At 41.3% G+C, this 14,347-nt stretch overlaps 1 protein-coding gene and 1 long non-coding RNA gene across 6 annotated transcripts; one reads left to right on the forward strand and one right to left on the reverse strand.

Moving 5' to 3' along the window:
• The first annotated feature begins 1,611 nt into the window (after positions 1 to 1,611).
• On the forward strand, positions 1,612 to 6,034 carry LOC120920874. The gene is made up of 5 exons (XM_040333241.1): positions 1,612 to 1,998; positions 2,231 to 2,400; positions 2,535 to 2,603; positions 4,188 to 4,247; positions 5,366 to 6,034. The coding sequence occupies exons 1-5, from the start codon at positions 1,757 to 1,759 to the stop codon at positions 5,740 to 5,742; spliced, it is 918 nt and encodes a 305-aa protein (XP_040189175.1). The 5' UTR covers positions 1,612 to 1,756; the 3' UTR covers positions 5,743 to 6,034.
• LOC120920878 lies at positions 2,070 to 8,947 on the reverse strand. 5 transcript variants are annotated; one of them, XR_005744796.1, is made up of 6 exons: positions 8,563 to 8,946; positions 8,366 to 8,473; positions 7,814 to 7,971; positions 4,907 to 5,029; positions 4,154 to 4,457; positions 2,070 to 2,394 (listed from the first exon to the last, which is right to left on the reverse strand). It is a non-coding gene; the product is annotated as an uncharacterized LOC120920878 (long non-coding RNA). The 5 variants fall into 5 exon arrangements; XR_005744795.1 differs by having other exon boundaries at positions 4,154 to 4,260; positions 4,386 to 4,457; positions 8,366 to 8,944; XR_005744794.1 differs by having other exon boundaries at positions 8,366 to 8,946.
• Positions 8,948 to 14,347: the final 5,400 nt, after the last annotated feature.

Raw genomic sequence — 14,347 nt, forward strand, 5'->3', positions numbered from 1 at the left:
CTAGCCGATTCCCCTAGACCAAACAAGCAGGAATCTAAGGGGAAAAAAAAATTTAATAAATGGGTGAACTCCCGCTTTAATAACAGCTTATCCATGCCCTTCCCAGAGATAATTGGTCAATATGATATCCCCCCCACACTGAACTTTATTCATATATTCGGATAAACATATTTTTGGGCAACTATCCCATTCCAATGATAAAGCTCCCTCCCATAGGACTGCACTCCTGAATAGACATGTGCACAGCAAAAATTTTCGTTTATTTCTGTTTCGTTTCTGTTCGTTTATCGTGATTCGTAACGAGTCGTAATTTCGTAAGACGTTAGTTATCGTATTCGTACTCTTTAGTATTTTCGTAACACTCTTTTTTCCGTTTCCGTTTTTTTTTGTTAGTTTATTTTTCGTTGAATCGAGATTCGTATTTTCGTTATGTTTTGTATTCTGCTTCGTTCGTATTTTTTGAATGAATTTATTTGTTTATTCGTTTTTACGTTGGTATATTTTTCGTTTTTTTAGATTCGTATTTACATTATATTTACCATCGTGCCGCATTCGTATTTTCGTAGGAAATAGATCTTCGTTGTTTTATCATCATTCGTATTTTCGTGTCTTGTTTCATTCGATTGTAAAAACGTGCTTTAGTAGATCTTAGTGCATTCGTAATTCAGTTAAAATAAATTTTACGTTGATTCAACACACTACTCATTGTAATTTTGTAAATCTAACTTGGCTGCGATAGACTACTTGACGGTCTTACTGATACTGACTGATTATTACTTTCGTAAGATTGTTTTAGTAAATTTGTAATCGGGCCTTAATTCGTTATTTTACGCAATGTGTCAGAATTGCTCCGCTAACGCTGCTAATGTGTGTTGTAAATCATTCGTACTTTCGTAAGTACATCGCAGCAAATCTTAACCATTCGAAAATGTCATACTTTACTTTCGTTTTCGATGCGCGGCTTATAGCCTCCGCCCCTGGACTCCATTTTGAGACGGTGTATGAGTGCGTGGTTTGGCGAGGGAGGAACAGAGAGCAGGGCAGAGGTGGGCTTGTCGAATTTCGACTTGTTTTTGTGTGGTGGTTTCACTGGTTTGCTATCTTTTGGGCAATTAAAATCATGTATAGGAGTGAGAATGGACATGTGAGTGTTGAGACTGAGAGTGAGAATGTTGGTGTTAGTCAGTGTGTTGATGTGAGACTTGTTGGTGTGACTGAGAGTGAAGTGGAGGAGAGGTGTGGAGCAGATGAGATGAGTGTGGTGGAGGAGAGGCATGGAGGGGAGAAGAGGCATGGAGGGAAGAGGAGGCGTGGAGGGGAAGAGAGGAGTGGAGTGGAGGACAGGTGTGGAGGAGAGGAGAGGAGTAGAGTCGAGGAGAGGCATGGAGGGGAGAGTAGGCATGGAGGGAAGAGGAGGCATGGAGAGAAGAGGAGGCATGGAGAGAAGAGGAGGCATGGAGGGGAAGAGAGGAGTGGCGTGGAGGAGAGTAGTGGAGTGGAGGAGAGGAGCGTAGTGGAGGAAAGGCGTGGAGGAGAGAGGAGGCGTGAAAGGGAGGAGAGGAGGGTAGTGGAGGAAAGGCGTGGAGGAGAGAAGAGGCGTGAAAGGGAGGAGAGGAGGGTAGTGGAGGAAAGGCATGGAGGGGAGAGGAGGCGGGGAGGGGAGGATTGGTGTGGAGTGAAGCCGAGGCATGGAAGGGAATGTGGAGGTGTAGTGGAGCGGGAGCATGGCAAAGAAAGGAGACATGTGGCCCCTCCTATGTCAGATAGTGCGGACTCAGATGTGCAGCAGAACAAGCGAACCAAGAGACAGAAATCAAGGGGACCCATATATACCAAAGAGGAGAATGCTGCATTGGTTGCTGCAGTATCAAAAGAAAAAGTGACACTCTTCTGCCAATCCGTGCCAGCATCTGAGAAGTCAGCAGCCTGGGAACGAGTCCGGGACTCCGTGAATGCGGTCTCCAAGTTTCACAGGCCCACCAATGGCGTCAGACACAGGTAATTAATATTAAAATATTCTTTCACTCTTGTGTAAAAAATACACAGTTTTGTAGTCAATAACAAAAAAGTAACAGTTCAACGTAACCAAAAAATTTATTTGTCACAGCCACATGCTGAACAGTATACATATAACCATCACAATGTGAAAAGAAATGTGGTTTTCAAAAAACATTAATCTAAGTATTTGTTTTTTTATTAATGTAATTGTAATGTTTATGTACATTTGCAGGTTCTATGATTGTCGGGCAACGGTTACAAAGAAGATGCAGAGGCTTCGACTAGGACAAAACCGAGGAAAGCCTATCAAGTTGCGAGAGTGGGAGGCGGAGCTAAGAGATGTCCTTCTGGCAGAGGATGTCCCTGGATTCAGCAGCAGGGGTCAAAATCATAGAGCTGGTGGTGAGGAAAATTAAATATATCATTATAATTTATATATATTGCAGTTATAATATATTTGTAAAGCTATCTTATTGTTTATGATGACTACACATGTATGACTTTTATTTTTATTTTTTTACATTCATGTTTTCCAGATCAAGAAACATCATCCTTGGAAGGATCAGCTCCAACTCCAAGTACATCCTATCAACAACATTCTGGTGGTGAGTACCCAACACAAAGGATATCTAATGAACTGCTATTTACTACTTGGACCAAGTCACTGTGCCATGCAGACCGTCACAGTTGAGACAATTAGGTGCCGTTTCTGTCTCCCTGGCTACTCAGCTTTCACTATCACAGTCGAGAGCAGAAGGCTCGTTATGCACAGTGAGCCGAAAAAATAGCAATGCAAAATAGTGGGCAGCAATAGAGCAGCTGAAGAGAACTTTTTAAAATTAACCAGCAGGTGATTGGTTGGTTGCTATGCGGCCCTAACAAACAACATTATGCTGGATAACTTCAGCAACTTCTGCTCCACCCACTATAGTATTTATTGTGTCTACGGTTCTGTGTGCCCAAGCAAGGTAGCAAGGTCAGAGCTGTGGATGCTGAATTGTGACGGGGGCAGAGCTGCGTGGGGCTGTTAGGTGAAGGTGGGTCAAGTTGCAGGGTGGGACAGAGAACACAGCTGTTCACATGTGCTGTGAAGGTGGGTGAAATTTACCACTGTGAAGGGGGTTCAGATCAGAACATAATTGTGAAGGGGAAACTGTCATGTGAAGGTTCTGATCAGGTTCTGAAGGTTCTGAAGGTTACATCAGCTTCTGAGGAAGCTGATGTAAGAAATGTGATTTTTAAATCAAAAGGTGGGTATAGTAGTAGTATGTATGCACCCTTCCAAATTCAAACTTGCCTGCTTTCATTTTGTGACTAGATTTTGAGGGATGCCGAGAAAGGGGTGAGAGCTCCGCCAACAGCATAGTTTGAAAGGGAGTCCTTCTCTCATCGATCACAGGGGGGGAAGAGAGAGGAGAACACATCGATAACAGCTTTGATTTGACATTGCCGTGTTCCCCGCCGCTTGCTGCCACATACATCCCCTCCTCCGGGACTTTTATCCTGTCCAATCCCAGGACGGGCGATCTGTAAATTAAAGTTTCCTGGCCATGGGGCAGGGCTGTTTAGTAGCGGGAAAACATCAATTGAAATGAAAGCGTTTATCGCTCTTTACCTGCAGCACATGTAGGCTGCATGGTGGGCACAGGGTGCATTGGTGGGCACAGGCTACATAGGTGGGCACAGGCAGGCTTCATTGGTGGTTTTGGATAAAGTTGGTGTTAATATTTTTTTTTAATATTTTATTCTGCATAAAACAATTTTGTGTCATTTAATGAGATAATTTATGAGGGCGTGTTTAGGGGTTGAATTAGGGGTGGGGCAAGCTAAGGGTTGGGTGTGGCAACTAACTGTTGGCTAGTAACCCTTGAGGCCTGGCTAGTAGCTAATTTAGCCCTGGTACTATGTATATGGGGGTTGTAGTAAATGATATGTAGATACTTGATAGCATATTTTACATATATTTTGTTAATCTTAAAAATTGCCAGAAATGTAACATCTGTTTTAACACATCAGCAACTTCTGATTATATTTTACATTTCCTCAGTCCATTTTTGGTTGAATATTTGATTTCATAGTAGAAAATATTGTAGTTATACGACATATCTCAGGCAAAAATTGTAAATACAGCTGTTGACTTTTTCATGAACATTACCTTGACTCTTCACTCTTTCTTCCGTCTTTAACAGAAAGCTGCATTCAAGACCCTCCAGCATCGGCTTCTGGCAGGACCATTGCTCCTCCTCAGGGTAAGTGCATGATCTGGGAAGAAACAGGACACAGCACTAACTCCATTATCATCATGTACCCTATTTACACATAGGCATTTTCATGTAATACACCTAAAAGTTCAATTTAAAAATTCGTACAAAAATGACACCTCATACCTTTAGAACGTGACTGTGAAAGGGACACTGTGATTTGAAGGGGGATTGATATATCAAGGAGGACTGCGCAAACTGTGGAAATAAATGAGAGTGGCTGTGATGTCAGAGATTCATTCCTATCACAAAGATTTTTTGCTGAACTCCACCGTGTTGAAATTTTTTTTCTGCCTTTGGTTCTTTTAATGATTTTGAATTTAGTAGCCCTTATTGAAAGGTGTTCAACAGCTCTTTTGCGCTTTTTTTTTAAACTACCGTTAAGCCTATAATATCTATACATAATATCTCTATAACCTGTATGGTTTAGAAGATATTCGCCCTGCAAACCTAGCACGGCACACTAAATTACTTACAAGGTTATTAGCTCATAATGAGCTAGTATGCTGTGCATACTAGCTCATTATGCCTTTGCTTTACAGGTATTTTTTTATCTTTTAGTGGGTATAAAAGCGCTACAAAGGTTTTTGCAGTAGGATATCAAAAATACTACGATAATAAATTTAGAAGACATATGCCCTTTTTACCTGCAACCTACTGGGACCCTTTAAGAACTTTATCTTCAACATTATCTTCACTCTTTCTTCCGTCTTTAACAGAAAGCTTTTCAGGAGTTAAATGTGCGTGTCATATGCTGATAAATATGTTATCTAATAAAGAAAAAAGATTTTCTGTTTAAGGCATTTTCTGTTTCTGCAATTTTTATATTGTATTTATTTACTTCTATAAAGGTTATTTTATTAAATAACCTTTTAAATTTTTTTAACTTTAGGATATAAATGCAATGTGTAGATTTACCTAAATAAGTTTAAATTGATTTTTTGTTTTCTCTCAATCATTAATACAACTTATCCCCCCTCCCCAACTCAATCTTTCATTTGCTCCATTATTCAATATTACTACTACATAAAAGTCTAATCTGAATAAATTCATTACTATGAACGCTTTCATCATTCATCAAACTTTGCCTATCTTATCTATTTCAGATCAGCAATACCACCCTGAGAGGAGAGTACAGTGCAGCCCGCACTCTCCTGTTCTTCTTTTGGAGAGGCTGGAGATTCAGCCAGAGATTACCCCTATCATTCCCCAGACTCCTGATTTCTCCCCCGGCCCAGAGGAGGAGCACAGAGGACAAGGTTCATTCATTCAGCCACCCCATGCCCTGATGCCACCTACTGCTGTACCGCCTTTCCCAACTGTGCAGGAGATCATTCTGAGGGAGCTTATAGAATTAAGGTGTGACAACCGAAAACTACAACGAAAGGTCAAAAGGCTTACCCGGCTTACCCATCAGTTGAGCAGGCAGCAAACTGAGAGTTTTGAAATAATTTTGGCCCGGGCAAGCCAACAACACAATTAGGCATTGGACAGAGTATATTTTGTTTACTTGAAGATATTTCCAGACACATTGCTCCAATGCCTGGGAGCTACGATGAACATATAACCAACAAAGACGTTTTGAAAAATGAAGGCTAGACCTTCCTCTGCCCATCTCATCGCAAATTATTATGCAGAATCGATCTTTTTACTGTTCCTTGATTTTGGTAGAAACGTTTTCTTATGCTGCCAAGTTACACCTACCCAGCATGTGTGTTTGTAATTTCTATGAAAATATTTTTTTTTTTGTGAATATAAAACTATTTTTGGTCTAATATTATTATTATTATTATTATTTATTTATATACATCATCACATTATCTGCTAAATTATTATGTATTCATTTCCCACACACAATAGTATTTTATTCCGAACTTCAAACTCTAAGGGCCAGATTCACAGAGTAGATACGACGGCGTATCTGCTGATTCGCCGTTGTATCTGTTGTTCTATCTATGCTATAGATAGCCATAAGATCCGACAGCTGTAATTGTTTTACACTGTCGGATCTTAAGATGCAATACCGCGGCCGCCGCTGGGGGGGAGTTTGCGTCGTAAACCAGCGCCGGGTATGCAAATTAGGAGTTACGGCGATCGACGGCGGTTTTTCGCGTTACATAGTTACATAGTTACATAGTTAGTCAGGTTGAAAAAAGACACAAGTCCATCCAGTTCAACCACAAAAAATAAAAAAACAAAAATAAAAAACACAGTAAAATCCTATACACCCAACTCCATTCCCACAGTTTCACGTCGCAAAGTTAGTCTTTTTTTTTTGGTGCCCTAACTTTAGTCAGCAAGCGTATTGCTGTCTAAAAGTATGGCCGTCGTTCCCGAGTTGAAATTTTAAAAATAACGTCGTTTGCGTAAGCCGTCCAGTAATACGGAATTACGCTACGCGCGTCGCCGTTCGAAAAAATTACGTCACGGCGCGCAATGCACGACGGGAGTTCGGAAACGGAGCATGCGCGGTAGGTCCGGCGCGGGAGCGCGCCTAATTTAAATGGCACACGCCCATTTAAATTGTCCCGCCTTGCGCCGGAGGCCGCCGGCGTAGGTTTGCATCGCAAGTGCAAGTACTTGCGATGAAAAATTGCGGCGGTGTAACGTATCTATGATACGTTACGCCGCCGCTCTTCTATGTGAATCTGGCCCACACAGTCTACCTTAAACTATTCATTTATATTTTAATGTTTCCCCACTGTTAGTGGACACTGGACAGTAAAACAACACAGGAAGCAGGGGGGGGGGGATACTAACAGCAGTGGGAGTGTGGATACTGGAATAAGATAGCCAGGGTGAAAAATTATAGACCGAGGGGCTAGGGAGGTAGCGGAGGACAATATAAGTAGACATTAGGGAAAAACATGTATCCCACTATCACATCTTGTAAAGACACGTGGAGGCATTTTGCAATTTTGTATCTTCAAATGGTATGCAGCAGAGCTGAGTTAGGCAGAGAATGTACCCGATCGGCAGGGATGGACTGGGACAAAAATTTGGCCCTGGACTTCATCCAGACTGGCCCACTTTGACAGGACAACTCCCGCAACCCCCCCCCCCCCGGCCACCCAAGCCCCCTCTCCCCCTTCACTAGCCCCTAGCCGTTCTACTTTTATAGGCAGTACCACTGGGGAAGCTAGACATTATTTCACCCGGGGCAAAGAATCAGTTTGGTGCCCCCCCCCTTATGGGACAAGATTAGGCAGAAGTGAGAAACTCCCAGGCCATAGCTGTTAAATCAGCTGTCCGTCCCCTCCCCCATGCTCCTCTGTCGTCCCCCCTTGCTCCTCTGGTCCTCCCTCTGCTTCTTTGTTCCCCCCCAGGTGAGCGCTGTGGGTAGGGAGAGACAGAGGAGCTGAGGGGGGCGGCGGTCTGCTGTCACTGAAGCCGGCCCACTGAGCCATCGGTCCACCGGGAAACTCCCTGTAGTCCCAATGGCCAGTCCATCCCTGCCGATCGGTAAACTAATGAGAAAATATCTGCTTTCGCTGCAATGGAATTTTAATCACTATTCCAAAAGATAATACAGTTCCCAGTCTCCCTGTTCTTACCTTGCATGGAGCTGAGCAGCATTCAGATCCCTGGTGGTCAGAATGGAATCAAAATACCAGGGCCAAGATAAAGCATGAGTTTAGATTTGTAGCTCTGGGAAGTGTGGAGGTGATACACTGACAATGGCATAGAAGAAATTATTTCGATGTCAAAAAACCTAAAATAAGTAACACAACTGTATTCCATATATACATCAAAATAACATTTTTGCACATTATGCATTCCATGACACACACCAATATACTTACTCACACCCACTTAAAATATACATATACACAGTGACACACACTGACCCATAAAGACGACACACACTTTAACTGACAGACACACTGGCCAATAAATGAAGTGCCTTGTAAACAAAGCCAGACTGACCCAGACACTTAATCACAGAAAAACACAGACATACTCACATTGACCCTTAAACACACAGACTAACCCCATACTCACTCACACACAATGACAAATAAATGTGATTTATTTAAAAAAAAAAGTCATACAAGTATATCATTATAACATCCTAAGTGGGGTTTACTCTTAGTCTTAATACTTACTATGAAGTGCTGAAAAAACCTCATGTGTTTTTCTATTTGCTTCCTCCTCATCCACATCCAGGTCCAATGTTAGGCATGCATGTGAGACATGACGTCAGTAAATTGCAACTGCAAAAAAAGAGAGAGGGATATAAATTAGAAGAAATAATTAATGGAATGATGGAAGGTGAGTAGGGGAAAATTGATAAGCCACTCACGTGTTTAAGGGTGCCACAGGCAACATACTTAACCAGGATTAAATCCATAGTGTGGTGAGATGTCTTCCAAACGTGAACTGTAATATTTCTTCTTTGAGGGCAGGTGGCAGCAGTCTGCACTGCAGCAAGAGCACAGTAGGAGGAGAGCCCCAGTGTTTGTGGGAGTATTGCGAGCCGTGGAATTGTGGAGTAGGTTTCTTTATGGAATGGTAGCTTTTTTTTTTTGTGGCTTAATTTCAGAGCCAAGGAGTCAAAACATTACTCCAAAAACGAATGAAAAATAAACAAACTAACCCCAGCTTGGGTTGATAACATTCTTGCAAACGGTGGTAGTAGATATTGGATTTGTGAATGTAAACAAAAACTATTATTATTTATTAATTATTATTATTATTATTATTATTATTATTATTATTATTATTACCCTTATGCATAGATCTACTTCAATTCAAACGTTTGCAAGTTGTAAGATGTGATGGGAAATAATAAAATCAACAAAAACAAACATAGTGCATGTCAGGATTCAAAATAGATATATCAACAGAAATGAATAAATATATAGTACTTTTAGCTACCTGGAAGACTATATTAATGCTTACCTGTATGTAGGTGCTTGAAATACCTCCATTCATGGTTTAGGGGATAATTTAGAACGATCGTGCATTTTCTTAAGGTGGTCATGCCAGGACTGGCAGACCTGCGTGCATAGCATAGAAGCTGATTATGTAATACTCACCTGCGATCAAAGCCCCCGCTGCAGTGGCCGACACATCATCGGGCAGCAGCATGTAGGCCCGGAGTTACTTCCGGGTTTTGCGCTGTGATTGCCCAGAGACGCTAAACCTGCACGTTTAACAGCGGGATTACATGTCGCCAGCCGTTGTGTCGGCCACCGCAGCGAGGTTTTCGCCGATCAGTGGTATTACATAATGAGCTAGTATGCTATGCATACTAGCTCATTATGATATAGTATGCAGGTATTTGCCTTTGTCTTGCACGTATTTTATTTTTGTATTTTATTTAAAGTGGGCTTGCAACCACATTATTAAATATTTGTATTTCAAAAGCTAAAATCTCAAAGTTAGAGATTGAGAGCCTAACAAGCTAGGATCACCCTTACAGTATAAACTCTTTTTTCATGTTTACAACCTCTGAATTATTTGGGGGGGGGCCTGGGGTCAGGAAATTATAAAAAAAAATAGTAAATAAAATGTTGAGGTAATCAATGTTGCCCACCCAACAAAAAATAAATCTTTGAATTATATAGACTGTGGCTGATCACAGCTTCTCATGCTTGCTGTATCTACATTGTGATTGATACTTTATCGTATATTGTATTCATGTAACATTACTTTTGGTACATATAGTATATCATGACATGCACTATATTTGGTTTTGTTGTATTTATTTTTTGGCATCGCCATCTATACTTGGAACAGGTAAATTATTAACAATATCTTTATCGATTTGATAAACATAAGAACTTAAGAAGTAGTATAATTAGAATTATTCTGTTGTAAAGCTTAGTTCTGGGTAGCCCAGCTTTGGAAGATTGACTTTCAGAAATGCCATCTGCTCCATCAGCTGTGGGGCCAGCTGGGACCTCTGTGGGCACAGAATATTTCCTGTGATAGAAAATACACGCTCACTTTGCACAGAGGTCGGGGGGCAAGAAAGTAGCTCTTGTGCCACCACAGAAAGAGCAGGCCAAATACCCCTTTTCTCATCCCAATACTCTAATGGATCTGTAGTGGAGGCCAAATGGGGTTCAGACAAGTATAATTTAACATGATCTGACACAATGCTTCTTTTCATGGTGGGCATTTTTGTGGGTCCAACTAAAGTATGTAATGCCAAACTCCAAACGTCAGGTCTTCTAGTGGAATGCTCAGCAGTGGTTGTACTAATAACAGTAGGTGATGGTGGCACAATGTCACTATCAGGCTCCTCCTGATCTTCTTCCTCTTCACCCTCTGCCGGCCTAAACAATTTTCGGTGACTGTCAAAAACCCTCTGAATTAATAGATCCCTATAGGTGGTAAGGGAACTCTGAATTATTGCCATTTTTCCTTTAATGCGTGGATCGCACATAGAGGCAAGCATTAGCTCAGGGCATGCCTCTATGAGCTCGTTCATCCTTCTATTCAATTGTCCCCTCAGTCTCTTTATAATTGCAGCTACATCTTGAACTATGCCGCCAGGCAAGGGCTCGCTTTTGTTTAGAAAGCCATCCATCTTAGTGATAAGATAGATGTAGAGAGGGATTACTTGAGCCAGACTTGCATTCTCTAGGCTCAATTTTTCTGTTACATCTCGGAAGTGGCTAAGCACAGCCACCACCTGACTAATTATTTTCCACTCCTCCCTGCTTATTGGCCTTGCTACACCAATAACATGTTCATTTGACATGGCGTGTATTGGCTTTTGCTGTTCCATGATACGTTCGAGCATCTCCAAAGTGGAGTTCCAACGGGTGGCTACATCTACCTTCAAGCGGTGCTGTGGAACGCAAGCCTTACTCTGCTCAAGTCTGAGTATGTGACTGTCTTTCACACTACGATGAAAATGGGCTGCTATTTTTCTACAACTGTCTAAGATAGCAGACAATTTTGATGTTTCACTTTCATCGTCCAAAGCAGACTTCACAACGAGATGCAGGGCGTGTGCAGAGCAACGAATGCCAACAAATCTGCCATCTCGCACTGCCTTGAGCATGTTTGCTGCAGCATCAGTGACTATAAAGCCCATCTTTGCCCGTGTGCCTGACTCCTCCCCAAGCCACTGCGCCACCATTTTCTGAAGTGCACGTAAAATATTTACAGCAGTGTGCTGGTCGTCCATGACTTCAGCATGCAACAAGAATGTGCGTTGCCCATGCTCAGGAGGTTCTGCTGCCTTAGCACCTGTGCTTCTCATTCCTGCTTTTGGTTTGTTTGGTTGTGACTCCTTGGGCTGCCACCAGTGAGCCGTCAATGACAAAAAGGCATGTTGCCCACTGGGAGCGCTCCACAAGTCTGTAGTAAAATGGACAGACTGGCCAGCTGCTCTGCCCAGCTCCTCTTTCAGTAATCCAACACAGGAATTATATAAAGAGGGTACAATTTTCCTACTAAAGGTAGTACGGCAGGGGAGAACATAGTGAGGTGCAACCACCTTCATGAGGTTTTTAAATGTATGTCCTTCAACTATATTAAAGGGTGCTCCCCCAACTGCTATAAGTTCCCCTATCAGACGGGTGATTTTAAGGGACTGTTGACGAGACATACCCCTTGATTGGAAACTGGGAAATTGTTGCAGCGTGGGCTGCTGTAAAGGAATGGGGCGACATGTGTCAACTACACAAGAAGTCCCTTCATCTTCCTGCCCCTTGTTGAGCCTTTTGGGGTTAATGGCAGCAGTAGTGTTGCTGCTTCCTCTCTTTTTACTAGGTGGAGCTGCAACTCCACTTTCTTCTCTCAGCAGCACCGGTGTATGGTGTGCACGGAAATGGTAATTCATCCCGGCATTGGTTAAATGGGCTATGTCTCTCCCACGGCTCACTTCCCTGCCACATAATTTGCATTTCACCATGCGCCCGTCACCAACAGTAACAAAATGTTCCCATATTTTTGATCTGCGGTTCCCAGTGGCCGGTGAGGATTGTTTTACAATTGCCTCTGGCTGATGGGTATGTGCAGCTTCCGTGTCTTTGGAGGAATTTGGTGGACTAACAATGGTGGCAGTTGCACTACTTGGATATGAAAGACATTTAGGCAAAACAACTAAGCCTGAAGAGGTTTGTAATGGTGCAGGCAATTTTTTTTTTGAAGGTGAGGAGTCGGGAAATAACAGAGGGGACTCAGGGGCAGAGGAGTAAGGACTCATAGATATAATATCCTCATGAATTTGGTTTACAAGTTGTGCATTATCCTCTATATTAAAATCTAAATCAATTCCTTCAAGGTCAAGGCCTTCAAGGGTCAGACTCTCAGGTAATTCTACTTTAGCAGCATCCTGTTCTGCCAGGTGCCTACTTGGATTAGGATTAGATACTGAACTATGAGAATGAAAAAAGATGCTGCTATTATCTGTTTCCAATATATTGTGTGCTGTTTTTACATCTGGAGGCTGAGCAATTTGCTCCTCCTCAAGCTGTAAAATTTCAAGTTTTGGCTGCCTAAAATTATGGACACTAGCAACAACCTTTGCAGGAACTGCCCGTGACCGGCATGTCTTGTAAAAAACATCTGGGGTTACAGTTGGCCTATATTCAGAAGTTGTTGTTGCTGTGTCACACTCAACTTTTTCCTCTGTTGCTTTCCTCATGGTGAGAATGTGAGAATAAGTGGGAAAAGTACAAAAAATTTTTATATTAGAAATATTATTATTGTGTTTTTTTTCAGAAAAAAATACAAATGATAATGTATTCTGAAAAATAAAGGTATTGAGGACGGAGTATGATTGTTGATTTATCAGGCCTTACACAATTGGTCAGGATTAAAATGCAACAAAGCTCTACTAATCAACTTCTACCACCACCATTTATATCTTAGTAGAGTACTGGCTGCTGCCTGGGCTGGCCTAGTACTAGACTATAATGGCACTGGTGGCTATGCTAAAGTAAAAAAAATATATAGGCAAGATAATAAAACACAGTCCTACACTGTCTCACAAAAGGGGAAAAAATAACTGCAGAAAATATGAGAAAAAATGAATAGTAATCAGTGAGCACTGCATAATAAGTATAAATGTATAATTTCTAAGTGTCACCAATGAGTGAGTCACTGAGTCACAAATCCAACACCACACACACCCTGTCTAGAATGCAGTCTGACGTAGGAGAAAACTAAAATATGTCAGAGATATTTACAATTACAAATCTAGGAATGAGAATCTAGAGTATGCTTAAGAAGTTCTCTATAACAACTACAAATTAGCTCTAAGATCCACAAAACCGGTGCAACCTACCCAAAGACACCCTATCTGGACTCTGGATGGAATGAAATGCAGTCTAGCCTAGAAAAAGACACAAGGTCAAGGAGCCACTAGATAATGAGAAAGAAGCTCATTGGGGGAAGGAACAAACCTCTTCAGGGGAAGGGACAGGGCTTAGTGGCTATTGGTCAATGTCCAGAAGTATTTTAGGAGAAACGAAACTGAAATTACCTTATTTATTAAAATTCGTTGTTTTCATTTACGTTTTACGAAGATTCGTAAGTTATTTTTCGTTAGATTCGATTTTCGTATTTTATTCTTTGTTCGGCATTTTAGTTGTTTTCATTTCGTTATTCGACTATTAGTAATAGTAAGTTTGCATTTTCGTTTATTTTTTCGTAATTATGATTTTATGGGGGGTGTTCGGTGTTTTCGTTAATTCTGTGTTTTCGTTCATTTTTTCTTTCGTTGTTTCTGCTTTTTTACATTTAACAGTTTCGTATATTCGTTGTTTTCCATATTCGTTAACTAGGGAAATATCGTTATTCGTTATAATTTTAGCTAAGCCGTTCGTTCATTCGTTGGTTACCGAATCAACGAAAATAACGAAAAATAACGGAAAACGTATTCGTAACTTAAAAAACTGCACATGTCTACTCCTGAAGTCACTAATCCTTATCAAATAAACAAATGTGCACAAAACATTATCAAACAACATATGATTTAAAAATATTGTGAAATATCAATTAGTGCAAATAATATTCAGTCCCAATCTTAAGCACAAAAAAATATTATGGCCCGGATTCACATACATCGGCGCATATTTGTGCCGCCGTAGCGTATGTCCTTTACACGCTGCCAAATCTGCACT

This window comes from Rana temporaria, chromosome 13 (genome assembly GCF_905171775.1).
Source record: "Rana temporaria chromosome 13, aRanTem1.1, whole genome shotgun sequence".
In the NCBI taxonomy this organism is placed as follows: domain Eukaryota; kingdom Metazoa; phylum Chordata; class Amphibia; order Anura; family Ranidae; genus Rana; species Rana temporaria.

Bases quoted from the DNA above. Each gene is read 5' to 3' on its own strand.
- LOC120920874 (XM_040333241.1), top strand. From the start codon at position 1,757: ATGTCAGATAGTGCGGACTCAGATGTGCAGCAGAACAAGCGAACCAAG. The intron at 2,604-4,187 runs GTGAGTACCCAA...CGTCTTTAACAG, and splicing joins CTATCAACAACATTCTGGTG to AAAGCTGCATTCAAGACCCT. The intron at 4,248-5,365 runs GTAAGTGCATGA...TATCTATTTCAG, and splicing joins GACCATTGCTCCTCCTCAGG to ATCAGCAATACCACCCTGAG.